This window comes from Diachasmimorpha longicaudata, chromosome 11 (genome assembly GCF_034640455.1).
Source record: "Diachasmimorpha longicaudata isolate KC_UGA_2023 chromosome 11, iyDiaLong2, whole genome shotgun sequence".
Taxonomy (NCBI): domain Eukaryota; kingdom Metazoa; phylum Arthropoda; class Insecta; order Hymenoptera; family Braconidae; genus Diachasmimorpha; species Diachasmimorpha longicaudata.
The window spans coordinates 4,655,099-4,673,791 of NC_087235.1; the positions used below are offsets into that span (position 1 = coordinate 4,655,099).

At 37.8% G+C, this 18,693-nt stretch overlaps 1 protein-coding gene across 2 annotated transcripts in view; it reads right to left on the minus strand.

The window, feature by feature from the left end:
* The window catches only part of LOC135167658 (dendritic arbor reduction protein 1-like), a 33,534-nt gene extending 16,182 nt beyond the window's left edge, over positions 1–17,352 (minus strand). The window contains exon 1 of one of the 2 annotated variants that reach the window (XM_064131081.1): positions 16,079–17,352. In XM_064131081.1, the coding sequence (XP_063987151.1) occupies positions 16,079–16,489 (411 nt within the window). In that variant the 5' untranslated portion in view covers positions 16,490–17,352. The remainder of the gene's footprint in view (positions 1–16,078) is intronic. The other variant, XM_064131082.1, reaches the window with a different exon arrangement.
* Positions 17,353–18,693: the final 1,341 nt, after the last annotated feature.

Here is an 18,693-nt window from a genome sequence, read left to right on the forward strand (position 1 = left end):
ATGAGAGAGAATAAAGTGCGTTATTTTTTATTAAAAGAGGAAATGAGCAGCTGATTTTCCACTTCTATTCATTAGGCCTAAAATTAATTTCTAGTAAAATTGCCAATATGAATAAATTTCGATGCCGTAGAAATTATGTTATATATTATGCTATATAATATATACTACGGAATGTATATTATTTTTTTCCATCAGTCTTTCTTCCGCAGTAAATTCTCGATTTTTTCAGGTTAAAAAAATTCTTTTGGCGCTTGAAGATCGAGATTTAAAATTGAATAATGATGTTGTATTTGTCAAGCCCCAAAATACTCTATCTTTCCTCTCTTTTCGGAAAACCCTGCCCCATCACTGATTTTTTTCCCCGGTTCTCTCCCTGAATACGTGAATACCTACAGTCGAGTCACTTGACCCGACCCCGGGGCGTGATTTTCTCAAGCCCCAGGGAATATTGCGTTTCTATTGATCCCCTCGTTGAGTGGCCACTTGAATCTATCTCGAACACTCCAAGATGACTCAGAAAAAAAAAATCTCCCCTGAAGTATCTGCATCTGAATGCACCACTCTCTCCTAAGAATTCAGTAACTTAAAAATTATGAAAATCCCATTTCTCAAGTTGCAATTGAACTGATTTTTCCAGGTCACTGTCACAACGCTAAATTGACGATTGTTCCGTTGAATTTTTTAAATATTTTTCTTCGGGAATATAAAAAAAAATTGGCGTAAAGAAAATAGTAACTAATAAGTGATAAACAAAAATGAATAATGCGCGATAATTATATTGATTCCCCTGAAGTCACCGTAATTTAAAGCCAAAAAAATCCTGCTAATCACTGGACGCAATCGAATGAATTTCCAACAATGTCCGGCTCGTTAACACCGATATCGTTAAAAAATATCCGGCCGGAAATCAGTATAAACGTTTATTTTGAATCCACGCAACAAGTCAGGCGGAAAAACACCAGAGTGGGGTTAATGCTCATTGAATCGGGACGATTCCTCGAGTGCCCCGGGCATATTTACTCATCCATGCATCCGGAGGAGTCAAAAAGTGTGCGTTAATACCTTCGATGCGTATGCACACGTCTGAACTTCTTCCCTTCGTCCCACCATCCATTCCTCCCTATCCCACTCTCTTAATTCTGTATGATTACCAAAGGCACACACGCGCCATTGCGTGGGAGTATAACCTGACCGGACCATTGGAATCCACATAACGGGAATTTCCGTTGATCCATCGGTGGATTATTGCCCTCAACTTTTTAGTTTTCAAAACATTTCTGATAAGCCAATGTTGTTTGGATACCACAGAAATATATATATATATGTATATATTTTTTTTTATCTCAGCTCATCCTCTCCCCTTCACCGCAAATTCTGGTAATGATCGGGGACGAGGTGAGATGAATGCGCCGTCAGGGAGTGATACCGCAGGTGAGATGACGGAGAATCATAAATATTTATTCCCGGGACCGGTGACTATCGGGGATATGAAAATTTTCGTAATTGTATTTCTCTTTCGAGATATTTTTATACATTTCTCCGGCTCTCTGTTATCTCTTTTTCATCGTTGGGCCCGCGATGGGCTATGGGAATTAAACTTCATCCCGCGGTAGGTATAACTAATTTATTTACAATAAAATCCAAAGGGGATTATATTAATATATACCGTCTCATAAATTTTCCGGGCCGATTCTGTAATCGGTGAGTGAAGTGTGAGGTCCGTAATTTTTATTGAATGATAATTGGTTCGTTGGATATCTCCAACACACTTTGAGAACATTTTTATCCTATTATTGTTGCATTTAACTTTTATTTTTCCATGAATTTTAAACAAAATTCCAGTGTACCACTTTCTGCAGAGGAATCCATTCAATAAAAATGATGGAACCGCTGCGGATTTCATCACATGATTCGGTCCCTTTTACCGAATATTGTGCGAAAAAAAATCGTCAAATGTGATGTTTAACTTTAACATTAAAATACCCACATTTTGATCAAACAATAATTATGATTAGGCACATGTATCGGGTCCTCACCCGAACTAATTTACCTTCCGTGCACCAATTGAACTTTCCCCTCCCCCAAGTTCCTCAGTTCCAAAATTTCCGCATTGCCAGCAGCAATTTTAAATAATAATTCTGATTTATCGTTCCTCTATTGAATCATCTGTTCGTTCATTTATTTATTTTTTCCCCTAGTCAATATTTTTCTCTTGTTATCGGCGCATAGGGACACGGGGAATCGCACGCCCAGGCATAAAGTGGCAAGAGTTCTAACGTAGAACGCTCACATCACATTCTAGGCTATTCCGCATTCTGTTCCCCCACTCATGAACCAGGGACTGTTGAGGTACCTCTCATCTAGAGCCACCGGCTTGGCTCTACGCCTTAGGAGCTGGAAAAGAGGTACTCAGGGACCTGGGGAGAGAACTCGCGGTATATATACACGCGCGTGTGTATGAAACTCGAGAGAAGTTAACTGAAATGGAGTGAGACAGAGTTACTCGTGTAACACGTTGTTACGAGTGGAACAGTAATACACTCGTTTATCCATTATAAACTACCTTCATCTGTGGGGGCTTTTACTCGTTCGCTGTGAATTGCATCGTCCTAGTGATCCCGGGTGAAAATTTTTTTGGATATCACTACGTGAGTTCACGGGGAAATGAATTCTGGTATTTTCTTGGCGAGTGTTCAATTTGTAATGTTCTTAAATTTTATACTTGTACGTATGTCAATGACTTGAGAAGTATTTTAAAAAATTATATGGTAAAATATGATATTTTTTATAAATAAAAATGACGGATCTATTCCGTAATTGCTATGGAACTGTTATGAATTTTTTTCAGAGCGCTCCGTAATTTTTATCGAATTTTCTGGGAAAAGCCACGAGACCGCCACTTAAATTTTCTTAGTCACTTCCGTAATCGGTAAGTGAACTTGAGTCCCGTAATGTTTATTGAATATTTTTCCTCTCGCCGGTCTCAATGATAATTCAGGGAAAGTCACGTACTTGAGGCAGCATTTACCTACCAAATTATCACACTCTTCATGAAAAAGATGATCATTTATTCGATTGAATGACATTCGATTGATTGATGAAAAGAGCAGGAAGACAAGGAGGTAAGTACCCCGGGGATGAGTAGCCTCGGCACGTGCTCAAGGTTCAACACGGGATGCGTTGGTGCCCGTTGCGAGGACCTCAACCCGTACACCGTAGCATCGTGAGTCTGCACACTAAAGGGTCCACGAGAAGGAGCAAGAGGGCGGGAGGGGCTAGGGGAAGGACTGGAGTCAGAGTAGAAGAGAATCCATCGGGGAATGAGGTGCGCGACGTAACGGTATTCTGGGAAGGAAAGTGCCGCACCAGCATCCCGACACTGGCCTCCACCCATAACGAAAATATATTCGCTGTGTACACATGTACATATAGTATCTTATATGGGATAATATTGTTTGGCTTTTAATTGATTTTTTTTCAATTCCATTATTGTTATTGATTGCTGAATGGGAGTGAAATAAAAAACCGAACGAGAGGAAATTTTATATAAAAATTCTAGTATGAGAACTCGAAAAGTGACTTAATTCCAAATTTCTGGGGATTTTTAAAAATTTTAAGTCAATAAAATTTTCAGAGTCAGCCCTGAAGGACTTCATAGCCATCATTTTGCCCTTTTTTCCAGTGCCAGCGGGAGAAATTTTTGTATAAATTTCTCTCGGTGAATTTAACAAATAAATAGTCGTGTAAGATCCCAGGAATTCCCTTGCAATTTACCGTAAAGCATTTAATCGCACAATCAATGCCTCATATGAAGTTCAATACTATTGGAAAAAATGTTTGGGCGAATTAAACCTCTATTTTCGAGCCGACAATTATTAATCAGTCAACTAAACTTTGATTTATGAACATTCCTACAGTCAACGGGAAGTTATAATTATGCGGAACCAATCTGTCTGGCACTCACCGTGTGTATTCCATCTCAATCGCTGTGAACCCGAGTTTAATCATCCCCAAGTTATATATTAATTAACTGAAACCGCATGTAAGGAGAGAGAATTGAAGAAATAAGTAAAAAATATAATACAAGACGGTAGAAAAGTGTGTAAAAATGGCGATGAGATTAATGGGATTCCGACTTCTCACTTGGACTTCATTAAGGCTTGGCGGTAGAATGAGGTATGATTGACGGTACGTGGGTTACTGGTCGATGATACACCGTCACGTTTTGTCATAACACGATCACGTACAGTTGTCAGGTGGTCGTCCTCCTTTTTTGATTCCCTAGATTAATTTTGATCGATAGGAAAATTATCAAAAAATCATTTACGAATCATTTACCAGACTGTCAGGACTTTTACCTGAACTCAATTATTTACTCAATCTATCCCTCCGTGAGCTCTAACTGTTAATTAAGCACTTCGTCAATAACTATAAACATAATTTAATCAAATTAGGACAATATAAAATGAGAGATCGAGGTAACAAACTCGAATTCAAACGTCAGGAGAAAATGGCAATTGAATATAATTTTCGCAATTGAAGAGATTCTCTTCCAAAAATCATTGAATCATCGAATTCGAAGAGAATTAGAATTGGAGAGAAAAAATTTTGGCTTTAACTCAGCTGGGAATCAAACCCAGGTCTCCCAGTATTTTTTTTAACCAAATTTTATTATCACAAAAAAATCAGTCAATATTTAAAATATTCACCATCTCAAAAACTACTATAAAAAATAATGTTTGTTATAAACGTCCAGCTAATTTAACAGTCGAGTTTTTAGAATAGTTGCAAATAAAAAATAACCATAGTAAAATTCGAACATTGTCTTATTTAAGACTGGGACCGGGTAGTCTTACCAACTGAGCTACCGTATACCCCAGAAACTCCAGGTTCAAATTCACCCGAAACACATAAGATCATTCGATTCACAAATTTTCCGCAAATCTGAAAACTTCCGAAGACGCCTTTCAACCATTTGTTGCGCAAGGATGCAAACACGGATATAGGTCAAGAAACAAGATTTGTATCTCTCGCTCGCGCACAGCGTGCAATGCCGCAAGGCTCACTCTCGAGTGAGACAGAGTTACCACGAGGAATAAGGCAAACCGCAACTCGGATATTTTACTCTCAGTGTATGTGAGTGTGGACACAGGAGCAAATGGAAGTTGGTTGCACGTATAGCGGAGCTGACTTTCTAACGTGACTGAGCGCATTTGTAACTTATGGAACAAAGAAGCTCGCCATGGAAAAATTCACCCAACAATTTTTGAATTGTGATGGTAACCGAGGGTGTGACTCTGTCCTCGGTTAATAATTGCATTATCTTCATTGAGTTTATCCTGATAATCAGTGGTGTCCAACAACTTCAAGGATGATTTTAGGTACAACGTTGGAACAACCTTTTACTACTAAGCGGAATTGTTTTTCATTTATTTGTTTCTGGTATATTATAAACGCTGGAATTCGCGTGACCTATGCGATTCCCATGGAAATATCTCGTAGTTAGATGGTTCTCTTGTGAAATCAATTTCTTCGTGTTTTATGTTGGAGATACAAATAACTTGTAACGTACTTGTTAGTCCATGAGAAATATTTATGATTTTTCGAGGCTAAGTAACGAAAAGGAGAAAAAAAAGTTTGCATTCGAGCGAGGTAGTTTATTTACTCGGAAGGGGGGGAGGGGGATGTATTGGCATGAGGTGTAAATTTGATGGAATTCATGGTATATTAAGCAGTGCCGTATATCAGTGAATGATAAAGATAAAGGATCGACAGAGTGGATTGGATAATCAATCTAATTTCATTGTGATAAAATATGAAAATCTGATCTACAATTTTGCAAAACTGAATTTTTTCATTTTAATTTAATTCATTTTTTTTAGTATTATTTTTCTAATTCTTCTTGGGTAATTTGGTATAAATAATGACCAGCTGGGTAGCCCCATTGCAAGGTGGATCTTCCTTAAATAACTTCCACAGTTTGATCACGTAAACACCATTTTATAATTCGCAAAGGGTTACTCGAGTGTGAGAACATAAGCCTAAAGTTCAAACACTTGTTAACATGGTATTTGCTTACTGATGAATGTCTTCGTAGAAGAATTTACTGTTTCCTCATAATCGATAAGAAAGCAGAGAAATTTTTCCAGAAATACTTGACCCGAAATTTCAAGGAGAATTTCCGCGATGATTAGCAATCAATTAGAAAATCATAAATCAATACAAATCGCCAACTCTGTAATTTTCACCGTAAAATGTCAGATATTCCAAGTGTCTCACATTGCCCCGGTCTACCCTATTGAATTTCCCTGGTATCAATAATTCCGTCGTTATCAGAAAAGTGGAAACATTAATTAATAAATGATCTTGCATATTTACTATTACGCAATTTATATCAAGTGACTTATATATGTCTTGTACCCTATACAGCCTCATATCCCGGATGTGCGATCACCGCTTCACGTGCACCATTCAGGCATAAACTATATGTGTACCCACAATATATCCAAGGAAAAAAAAAGTCAGAAATTATTGGCAGTACTCAATGTCACATTGAGATTAGAATGTTTATCGTTTGTGAGACTTCGTCACTGTTACCAGGGTTTCAGTTTCTTTTTTATTTTTCGTTTTTCCCATATTTACCGAGATTACCCATCCATGAGTTCCTTTCGGCTTATCATCAAAAGCACGAGAATATGAAAAATAACCCGGTAAATCGGCCAAAAGTTAAATTTCAAAATAACTGTAAAGAGAAATAATAATTATCTACCTCACGATATTTTTTTTTTCACGCTTCACAATTACTTTCTAATCGATTATCCAATGATGCGAGGGGGAAAAAAAATTATCCAGTATTGATGGTGAAGAGGGGAAGAGAAATGAAAACATCTTGGATAAATTAAAATGGCAGAGAGTTGCGACTCAGTTGATTGAAAATTGATACGCATTATTCATTCGAAACGGGACACAAACTAATTGCCCCGGCAGTTGGTTGTCTCTCATTCTCAACAACGCACATATATTGTGCCATATAAAATACAAACTATTAACTAGCAATAATTCACTCCTCACTTTTATTACTCAGCACGAGAAAACTGGATTGAATTATTAATGGTGTATCTCCACTGACAATGGAATGATTAAAATTATAATATTACTATTGCAGGATTTTTTTTTTTTTATCGTTTCATTCTTTCCCTTCGATTTTTCCTGAGTCATTTTATCTTCTTGTCCGTGGCCTTGCAAAGCTGGGTGAAACTCGCATTCTTTTTATTATGGAACGAGAAAAACGTGCACGAAGTGACATGTAATGAAATATTGAAGATAAAAACAATTCAATGGAGACAGAAAATAGGAGTAGAGTGAAAAAAAAATATATTATTGAAATGGAAATCTTGGAATTTGTAGTTCAGAAAAAAAGTGGCTTATTCACTCTCTTTATCTTTATCGCCTATTTGTCTAGCGTTAACGACAGTCGAAGTGTTAAGGAAAAATTGAGTGTTTCACTTTCCTTTTAGACGCTCAACATTTGTTCTTGGTACACTTATGTTTTCATGATTTCTCACATTTTGTTTTCAACGAACTATCGAAATTCAAAATTATTCTGAACTGAAAATACCACTCGAAGAAAAAAATTCGCATTGTTTCCCTGCACTGACTTTTTCCTGAAAATTCAGTGAAGAAGTGCGCAACTGTTCCCTAATTCTTACTGAATCTGGTTTTAACTGGCTGATTACGTAACAGGCACGTAATTTTTAAACAATTTTTTTCTGGGTACCAAAAACTATGTTCTCCCTTCAAGAACATCAATCTCTGCTGAGAATAATTTTTTTCCCCACCGCAGTAAATCGTTCGCCTGAAATATTTAAAAACGGAAGGTCCAGGTGTTTTTAATCGGTTTAAATTTTCCATATTTATCATGAATCTTATGAGTAAAAAAAAAACCGACTCAACTTGATAATCCCGTTTCTCTGCGCAAGGTGAACCTCCCACGCCTCCAAGACGACAAACGCGCGTGTACGCCCGTGATACACGCATAGCTATCCTAAGCGCCATGCAAAACCATCTACGTGACTAGAGACGTGTGCTATAGATGCATATTCCAACTTGCCGTAATGATAAAAAATGAGAATGTTGGAATATGTAGAGAGAGACGAATATGTTAATGGATAATGAACTGCATAAGTGCATTTACATGCGCCTGTTACAATTCATCTTGTCCTTGTCGTGCGAACAAAGTGGACGAAACATTTCTCATAGAAGTCCGTGACAAATTAGATAAAGAGTGGTGTACATTTACGGCCAGTTGGATTGTGTCAAAAGGTCGTATGAATAAATATTCATTCCTTCAATTTTTTATGTTTTAAACTATTTTGGCCCGTCCACGTGTGACAAGAGAAATAATAAAATAACATCGATTGCAATGATCGGCCGAAAAATATATCATACGATTAATCAAGCTTCTGCTTGGGTACATGAGGAGAAATGAAAAAGGGAAAGGAAGTTGAAGTGAAAGCTGCAAAGATAATGACGAGTAGGCGATGAACCGGCTGGGACATAAAAATACACACTGAGTGTTAAAAGTATCAACACGAGGTATTTAAAATTTGACGCAATAGTTTGAAAAGTAATACGAATATAATCGAACAATTCAAGGTATTGAAATAATCATTACAGTATCGGTGGACAGTACCTACGGACTTTGCTGGACCTATCATCATCTGAATTACCGGAGTCGTGCGAGAGACTAAGAAAAGAGATTTTAAAAAATGAGAATACGAACCAGATGACCGAGCGAGTGAACGACTTTCACTCGAACGAGAGTCTCGCGAAATCGTGATCTCTTTTTGTTTTATATCCAAATTGATTTCAGTAGCAAGAAATTATTTTCCAAACATGTTTATTCAACTGCACAAGGGGATCATTGCCCACGAGATCACAGTGTTTAAAAAATTCGATTATATTTATTTCTTCGGTTCAACGAGAATTTTTTTTCATTCATGAAGATTTATGGAATAATTCATATGAACGGTTTCTAATTATTAAGACAATATTATAGAGAAATAGTTATTTGCTTCGCTAATTGTCGTGACTCCACCAAACGAGGGGAATTTAATCCGCACGACCTGGGAACAGCACCAGAGAAAAAAATATTTTCGGCACATGAAAATCGCTATTGCGCTATCATTTGAGTAGTCACAGTCGCGTTGTGGTAAGACACAGCCCCAGAAGTGAAGAAGGCCCACTTCTAGTTCTACGTTCTTCCATTTTCGAGATCCAAGAGAGACCTGGGAAATCAACTGTTCAAATTTTCTTTCAATTTCCCGAAATTGTTGTATCGCCTGGGAACATCTGATTCACTCATATAATAATGTAAAAACAAAACCTATCATAAATTAAAGCAAGAATTTTCCCACCCAAGCTATAGGTCAGAAGTTGATATCTTGCAACTCCAATTTTTCGCAACACCCTCAGGTTCTCGGAAGAGTAAATTGTAAGAGGATATTTAGAATCGATTATTCGAATTAGAATAGTGAAGTCATTGGAAGTGAATTTTCGAAAGAAAAACTATAAATTAATTTATCAACTTTATATTGAGAGGGCTTGGTATGTGTCATGAACACAAATTAATCGTCTGTACGTAGCTGTTTTCAGTCCATGTCAGTAGTTTATACTTTTTCGTAGGACAGTGCTGAAGAGAAATGTTTAAAACAGTTTTAATAAATTGAAACAGAAAATATCAGTCACTCAGTTGATCTGGAGACATCATGGGAGAAAGATATAACTTCTCCATGCGATAAATAAAATATTAAAATTCATAGTCGAATAGTTTTGATATTATTCAACAATCCCTGTCCCTAATCCAATAATTTAAAACAAAGGAGAGGGAAATAAAAATATTTGAAGTATTACATTGAGATGGAGTATAATGAAAAGGCTTATCGGAGGTTGACTGCTGAGATCAGTTGACTGTGAGGTGACTTTTAAGATGCATGCCGTCGCGTATTCAACAGACACGATGGAGTCGTGCGTAGCAATCATGCCAACCAACTTCACTGATCGCTGGACACGACGGTACGCATGTAAAATTCACCCGTCGCCATATCACCGTATATCTATCGAACTATTATAAGTAACAAAACAATCTTTGATGAAGAGATGAGTACGAATCGATAAAATTATTGAGAAATTGATTTTTATTCATTGGGTGATGCGCACGGAGGAAAATTGTCTACAAAAATTCTAGTACAAGTGCTGAAGAGTTCTACATGGAGATAAAAATTCGGTAATCTGCCAGAAAAAAGAGTATTCAGTAATAATTACGGAATAGTTACGGATTTTTTCAGTGAACGTTCCATACACGAGGACAATTTTTATAGTGTAATTCCGATAAAAATTGTGTTGCCCAAATAAATAATCATGGAAAAAATTATTCAATAAAATATTGAATAATTTTTTTTCATCAGTAAATGCAAATGCCTAAACTCTCAGCCAACTTCAAACTACACAAACAAATTTTAAATAAACTAGTCCATACCCTCTCTCTCTCTCTCTCTCGCTCTCTCGACAGAACTGATCTTATTTTAAATCGTAATTGAATAGAAATAAAAATGGTATATCCGTTAGATGACCGATTCCTTCGCCCAGTGCTTTTCGTTGTTACACACAAGTATTTATCTACATAATTCTTGGAAAAAAGACAACATCCGGAGTGACAGAATATGAACAAAAAGAGTGAAATAATAGAAGAGGAAAAAGACAAAAATGCCAAAAAAGGGGATAAAAAAATGAACATAAGAGTCGACTCGCTCATCGCACCATTAAATCGAGCCTCATTAGCATGGATGGCGTGACGCCACTTCACAGTTATTACAGTAGATACCGATGCTTTACAATCCAGCCTCGGTGCTAGGCCAGCAATGCTAATGTTGTTATACAGGCCTGAGACTTCCGTACTGAGGCTACAAAGCTATCTTGTACAGATATTCGGCAAATAATGAAAAGCTTTGGGAGACCGGGGCCCAAGTGGGGGGGGGGGGGCGCAAACCTCAACAATAATGCCCCGGGGATTCGCCGATTTTATAGAAATCTACCTTACTATTCAGTAAAAATAATACGAGACTTCGCGGATTTATCTAATTTAAAAAATAGTTACTTTCAGTAAAAAAATTCTATTTCCATCATTTTTACTGTATAGTGTTTTAACTCACAGATTACGGAACGGGGACGTAATTTTTAAATAATTTTTTAGATAATAAAAATATTATCTGTAACGATATGTGTGGGGTAAATTCTTGTGAGGATTCTGAGTACAAATCTATAGTGGATCAATGTACCAATCCTCAACAGCATTATATTTCTTGCATGTTTGAATGAATATAGGTCGCTCATGACTCGATCGAGCGAGTCGCCACCATTGAGGACCACAACAATACACAATAGGGCCGCTGGGTAATTTCCTGTCGGTGTAAAACTGACGAGTCTTACTCACGATGAACACACGATGTCCTTTTGTCACCATGTTTTACAACATTTTATTTCTCTTGTTTCTATTATCGGTTAGCTCTCAGCTGCAGATGAATAAAACTTTTTCTTTTTTCAAAAAAAAATGAGGTGAACCCGACAATGGCGAAGATTCGCGAAAAATCGTTTGAGAACAAAACCAATGATTTGAGTGTATCCGGATTTTTGAATTTTTTGTTATCACAGTAGGTCAAACTTCTCATAGATATCAAATTAGTTCATAATAATGATTTTGAATGGAGTACAAAACGGCTGAGCATTGGAAAGAAGGTGAGTTTTCACATAAAAATTTCTGAAATTTTTTTTAAATACTGATTTTTCATCGAATATTTCTCTTCGTGGAGCGGACATATTCCTCGAGACTCGAAGATAACTCGTTAATATCCACGAAGTATTTACAAGTACCCGACCCCATCGCACTTACTCTCTTAACACCCACTCACTCCTATGGTTATACTTTTGCTTGCGTATTATTTACATGTGTGCGTATATAATCGGCATGGGTGCGCTCTTCAGTGTTTCACGCTCCGTGACGCGCATCATATCTGTTTCCTGAGTATCGTTCTTGCTTCCCCCAGTATTGGTATACGAGTCCCTTCGCCGATTTCTTTGTGATGGAATGGTAAATTACTCACATTAAAATTACAATTAAAATTTTAAAAATTCCACATTGTTCATTGCCATTATATTCACACGGGGGGAAAAATTCTTCAAAAATTACGGGTCCGTAATCCGTGTTTCGTAATCTTCGGGTCAAAATAATATTCGGTAAAAATTACGGAACAGTTACTCACTTTATCTATAAATTTCAGAAAAAATGCAGAACGTTCCAAAAAAAAATATGGAAATTTTCGATGAAAATTAGACCTCTAGAGGACGAAACGTGGGATGAAATGACAATCAACCCCTCTTCAAGTCAAGTTATGGTGGAAAAATTAGACTTCAGAGGCGTCATGGGTTCCATAATTGTCACTGACTACTATTTTGATTGCCAGATTACGGAAGAGACACGTAATTTCTAAAGAATTTCTCTCTCCGTGCAGTCGGATTACGGGTAATCATGTTAGGGATATTATAAGAAGCATCGATTGCCGATAACATCGATAACGATTTTTTTCAGGTCATCAGAAGTCGTAATTTATTTCAGGAACATTACGGATCAATTTGTAATTCATATGCCAACTTTGAGTTCCGTAATTTTTACTTAATATTTATCTCCGCGTAATGTTCCCCTCCTTTTAAAATGCACTCACGACAATTGACAAGAAGGACATGTCTGGGTGATTGTACTAAACAATTTAATTGTATTCCTCTGTAATTTGCACTGATGGGGTTGGGCTACATTGCCAAAGACATTGAAGATTTTACGGAGTGATGCAATTTGAGGGAGTCATACGTCCAGCTGATCGGCCAATTATCTATTTAAAATGTTCATCCATATACAGTGTCCAGAGAAATATAGTGGAGAGAAAAAAAAAATAAGAAGCAATTCTATCCCTAAATCGGTATGTATATGTAAGCGTAAATCCATTATGGCTGTAACTCCGTGAACAATAACTCTTTTCCACTCTCGGGGACCCATTTAATGGGTCTCCGTATACTCTTTTTCGTCGTCTATCGTATTTACCAGTAGAGGAAGCGGAAGTGAACTGATGGGTAGATAGGTCGAGCATTTTGTAACTAATTTCATGAGTAAATTGTCCGTAACATTGGTTTGGTGCACTATATATCCACCTATTCTGTAGGGAGGCGGAGGCCAAGAGTCAAATATCCTTATCCTCATGGCCGTTTAGCGATGTGCCAATCCGTAAACATGAAATCACGATGTTAATCAGAGGATAACGGATTTGTGAATTAATTTAAATGTTTACTTCCCAATGAGAGCATTAGGACTCATCAAAATCTCCATAAAGAATTTTTTTTTCAAAATCCCTTGTGTACAATAGCGGAATTACCGAGGGAATTTTCCGCTCGGTAAAATTCAAAATTGTCACAGATTGGTGCGGAAAAAAAAATTTATTGCACGTTTAAAGGGACCAGTGAATATACTCTTGATTTAAAATATTGTTAAAGTAGGTGAACCGTGGAAACGCCTCGTCCGGTCCTCCTGGTCCGTTCAGACGGACACGATAATCACGAATTTCCGTTTTCGTCTCTCGGAAATGAAATAAATTTTTCTTCTGCATACGCATGAACAACACGTACCTGTAACTCATTAGACAACTCCAGTGACAAATAAAGTTAACTTGACGAACAGTTTACCCTTCACTCCCAACGATTATTGCAAATAGCTCCAATAGCAATGTCAGCGAAATGGAAGGTGGGAAATAAATGCATGAAGGAGGAAAATTGGAATTTCAATCATTTCGATTATTAATAGAACCGATGGGAACGCTATGTGGATCAATTCTAATTAATTAGCCGCGACCCCAATTTTCTTTTTTTTTTTTCCTTTTTTCTGTCATCGTAATTTAATGCTTCCCCTAACCTTTCCCCATTCCAGTCATGCGAAGAAATCGATAGTGTGTTGACTTCATTTAAAAGTCATTTCAAGTCTATCCCTTTCTCAAAATTAATCTATCTCTTCCCACGATAGGGGTGATTTTTAAAAATCGAATCTATCGATTTGAGAGTGTGAGTAAGAATGTTTTAAGTCCATTTAACGAACAAACGAATTAATTACCATCCAATTAATAGGATTGATCTCAAATCTCAAAAATCTGAAATTAAATTCATTAAATTGACTAAATCGTTACAATTAAACCCATAAATCATTGGAAAATTCGGGGAAAAACGGGGAATTAATGGAGATAAATTTGAAAAACTACATAAACATGTTGGTCGAAAAATGGATAATACGAGTGAGACCAAAATTAAAAATATAGTGAACGGTACAGCCATATATTCCATTGCCGGTAATATGCGACGCGTGTCACCAGACAGACGGCGTGTATCAAAGGATATTTGCTCTGTAAACATTATAGCTTTAACGCTGGGTAAAACGTCGGTGTGTGCGACTTGGTCTCTAGACTCACACACATACAATAATCAAGAGAGGGAATAGGTCTACCCTATTATCTTATGGAGGAAGGGATACGTATGGGTTGTGTGGTTGTAGGTAGCCTCCGACCGGGCCTAATCGCGATATTCGTAATAGGTGCTATTAATTTTCATTATTATTTTATGATCTCACGTTTATAAAGTCAATACATTATCCATATCACTCACGACCGAGGGAATGTTTCCACGTTCAACCCCTGGGATTAAGGGCAATATAAATGTGTATCATTGGAATAAACACTATTTTTTTCTCAATGAAATATCGAAAGTAAAAAAAAAATTGTTATTTATTTCATCGACTCATGAAAATGAGGAAATAAAATATTAAAAAATAATCGAATCCTGACACTTCCTCGTTCTATTTTCCCTCTCTCGAGATGAAAAAAAATTATCAAGATGCTTTAATTGGTTTGATAATTAGGGAAATGAAAAATGCAAAACTTCCAAAACGGAATAACTGAAAAAATGATTGAAAATGCAAAAGCCTGCGGTTTTATCAAGGAAAGGGGTAAAATATTTGACACAAGTACCGTAATAGCATGAGCCTGACCCAAATAACCCTCCTATGTACCAGGATCACCGATGATAAAGTGCCTCTATACACATCTTCCGTGTGCCTAAGGTATAACCGACACGTACACATCACTTTTTATTCTTTTTCCCTCTTTTTTACGCCCATTGTTTTTTTTTTCTATCCTCTCAACATTATCGTTTTTTTCACGTTTTTGCTCATTGGACGTTCCGCATTCCACTCGGGGAGTGCTTTCACGCCCGTTTTGACGCGGTAGCTCATACATATACATATATGAATGAAATATACACCATATCTATCACACACGCAGTCATTTATCCAATTAAAAATTAATCGGAAAATTGTAGATTTTTTTCCCCACCGCCCTATGGCTCATCAGACACCAGTTATTTAAATTGCTAAAACTTTCGGGATTTTGTGTGCTCCAAAAATTGTGCAACACCACTTCAAGAGATATATTACTAGATATGTCAATATCGTAGATCATTAGAGTTGAGTTTTCCATACGTTGAACAGCAATTTATAAAAATGATACTTCGAAAGGAAATTCCGTGTCGCGCGACCTGGGATTCAAACCCGGTTCTTGCAACCTCCGCTTCGCGAAGTCCTCTACCTTCATGATAATTTTATTTATGTTCCTAGCATCATTGCAGTCCTCAAACTACGATCGGCGATTCCATCGAAATTCGATGTTGTTTACTAGTGAAATTTGGAAATTTCCCAGAAATATTTCAACAATAGATTTCTTCACAATTGATAGAATTACATGAAGATTAATTTTTTATATTTTAGCCACTGCATCGTATTCTATATTCCCAAACTATTTTTCCTAATTATCACATACAAATATGTGATAAATACATTCAAATAAAAAAAATTCCTAACAGTGTACTGACATACTTCAGCATCTGAACAATTAAAAAAAACCACAAGTTTGCGATTCCGTGGGTAAATAAAACTAACCTGCATCTGCAGCCATGAATAATCGATGTAAGCAGTGGTGTTTGCGGTGATACCAGCATTACCACCGGTAGAATTTGACTGCCAGGCATCTTGACCAGGATTAACCAGTCCAAGACCGTCGGGTTGTCCCCGATCAGGTACTATTTGATCGGCATACTGATACGTATTCTGTACACTCTGTTGTACGGGTAATGCTATGCCAACCGAATGATGATTGTGATGACTATTGTGATGATGATGATGATGATGATGATGATGAGTGGGAGGGTGCTGGACCCCCGAGCCGGCGGTGGGCTGCAAGCAGCACACGCTGACGTCCATCCGGGGGGGCGGCGAGTCGTAAAATCCTCGCTGTTCTGGATCTGGTGAATCCCAGATTGACGTGACGTACGTCGTCTCAAGTGGAACCATTCAATCTTCAGCAGGATAAAATTTCTACTGTATTCTTCCCGCCAAAAAAGCAAAAAAAAAACGATAAATTGCACTAGTTATCAACGCCAATGGGACTCGTTATCCAGAGTGATACCACATTGACACGAAAAACATTGTTCTTCAGGAATCCTCATTGCTGAGTGTCACAAGGATGTCATCTACCAGCTGAACTCCTCTCGATAGTTAACGGAGCACTGTTTAATTTTGTGATTAAATCCACCGACTGGTACACGTCAAATAACAAACAAAACACTTGGCACAAATGTTCAAATCTTCCTCGTTTCGTGGCACATGAAATATTCCATTGATCAAGTTTATTTCATCGATCACGTCTGATCACTAATTTATTCGTAATGCGTTTACCCATATGTTCGCAGTTGTTCCAGACAATTTTTAATAATCACTCATCACTTGATGCTGTCAAGAGTTCCTTGTTTACACTTTATTTTTTATTTTTTTCACAAATCAATTTTGATGATCAGTGCATGCCTATCGTCTCGAATTCGAGTGATGCGCGCGTATGTGTTGTCAAGGCAACGGTTCAGCCGTAACTGAACGACTCAGTTTCACCGTAGTACCCAGGTACCCCCTCACACAGTTTTGTACCTGGGTGCCTTCTCCTCCAGTACAACAACGTCCATCTCTCTCTTCGTCTTCCTCTCTCTCTCTCTCGTTCTCTCTCCCTCCCTCGCCTCACTCCCTCTCTCACTCTTTCTCTCTCGGTCCCCCTCTCTTTTTCACATTTAACTTCACCTCAAACACGAGGAATAAAGGGGGATCTCTCTATAGCACGGCTCACGCCCCGGGCGTGAGTGATCCGCGCGCTCAGTCGGCCATCAAGCGCATATACACCTGGGTAAAAAAAAAAAAAAACAACGCCGATCCGTGTCTTCATATTTTCTCCCACCCCGAGACCGGCTTTTCCGTCTTGGTCTCACTCGGTTTGGGGGATTACATCTCTTACTCTTTCTCTGGAGGGGGAGTATTTTTAATTTTTTTTTTTTCTTGCAGAACCCCCTACACTCGAGGGAAAACAAGTGGGAGACCCCGACGATAGCCATGGACATTCCGCCAACGCTCACCTGACGTCATTCCAACCAATCTGCGCTTGTGCAGACGGTGATGAGGGATTAGATTAAGCTCAATTATTTTATACTGATATTTTTCATCGGGAAAATTGTGATCTACCAGTTTTGAGGGAGATGGGGGGGGGGATCAGGAGTACGGGGATTAAAATGCCAGGTAATGGATTATGGAGGGTAGATAAAGTGAGGTTTAATTGTCGGAAGCTCTTGTTGGTAATCATTAGATAATCATTAAATAAATGGATAATCAGATTTTCTTTTTTGTGTGTAGAAAATAATTCTATACGAATTGTAGGTGAAATAATGTTCGATAAAAATTACGGACCAGTTACACGGCGAGAAAAATTAAGGAACAGACACGTAATTTTTCAAGAATTTTTCTCTCCCCGAAGAATAATTACGTCAAAGAGAAACAATTTTGTCATATCGACCTGCAAATGCACAGGAAGGCTCTTGAAATAATCATAGATGATGCAATTGTCTATAAATAATAATACGATTTGAATAAGCGAAGTGCGATTGAGCCTTAATTTTGTAATTCAAAGTACGTCGCAAGCCTTGGCATCAGCCTTCTCGGTGGCCCTAGATAAAGACTCAATTGATATTATCGTTTCGCGTCTGAACGACGCCTTATTCACGACAAAACCGCAACCCTCAGTGGCCCCATTCGAGTACTAGTTAAGGGGTTGACGAAACCCCGTTTCCACCGTTGATTCCTACCATGCTATACTACATCTGAGACGCAAAGATATTCCCTTTCTCTTTGAGATTGTGAAACCCCATACACTGCTGGCGGTACATGAAATCCAAGCGGGAGAGAGCACCTATCGTTGAATTTACTATCTGTAATAGGTTACGCAGATTACGAACAAAAGTGCAAATAGTTCACATGACCTTAACCCAATGTTAACAGTGATGAGAAGGGGGTGGAGAGAGGGGGGGGGGAGGGTGGAATGATCCTCACGGTGTGCTCACTTAATCGCACCCATTCAACTTCTCATTTTATAAGTGAGACTGAATAAATTTGTAACAAGTTTCAAAAGTATAAAGACTGTACCTTCATTAAACAGTCGAGAGAAAAACGTTTAGGTGCCGCTT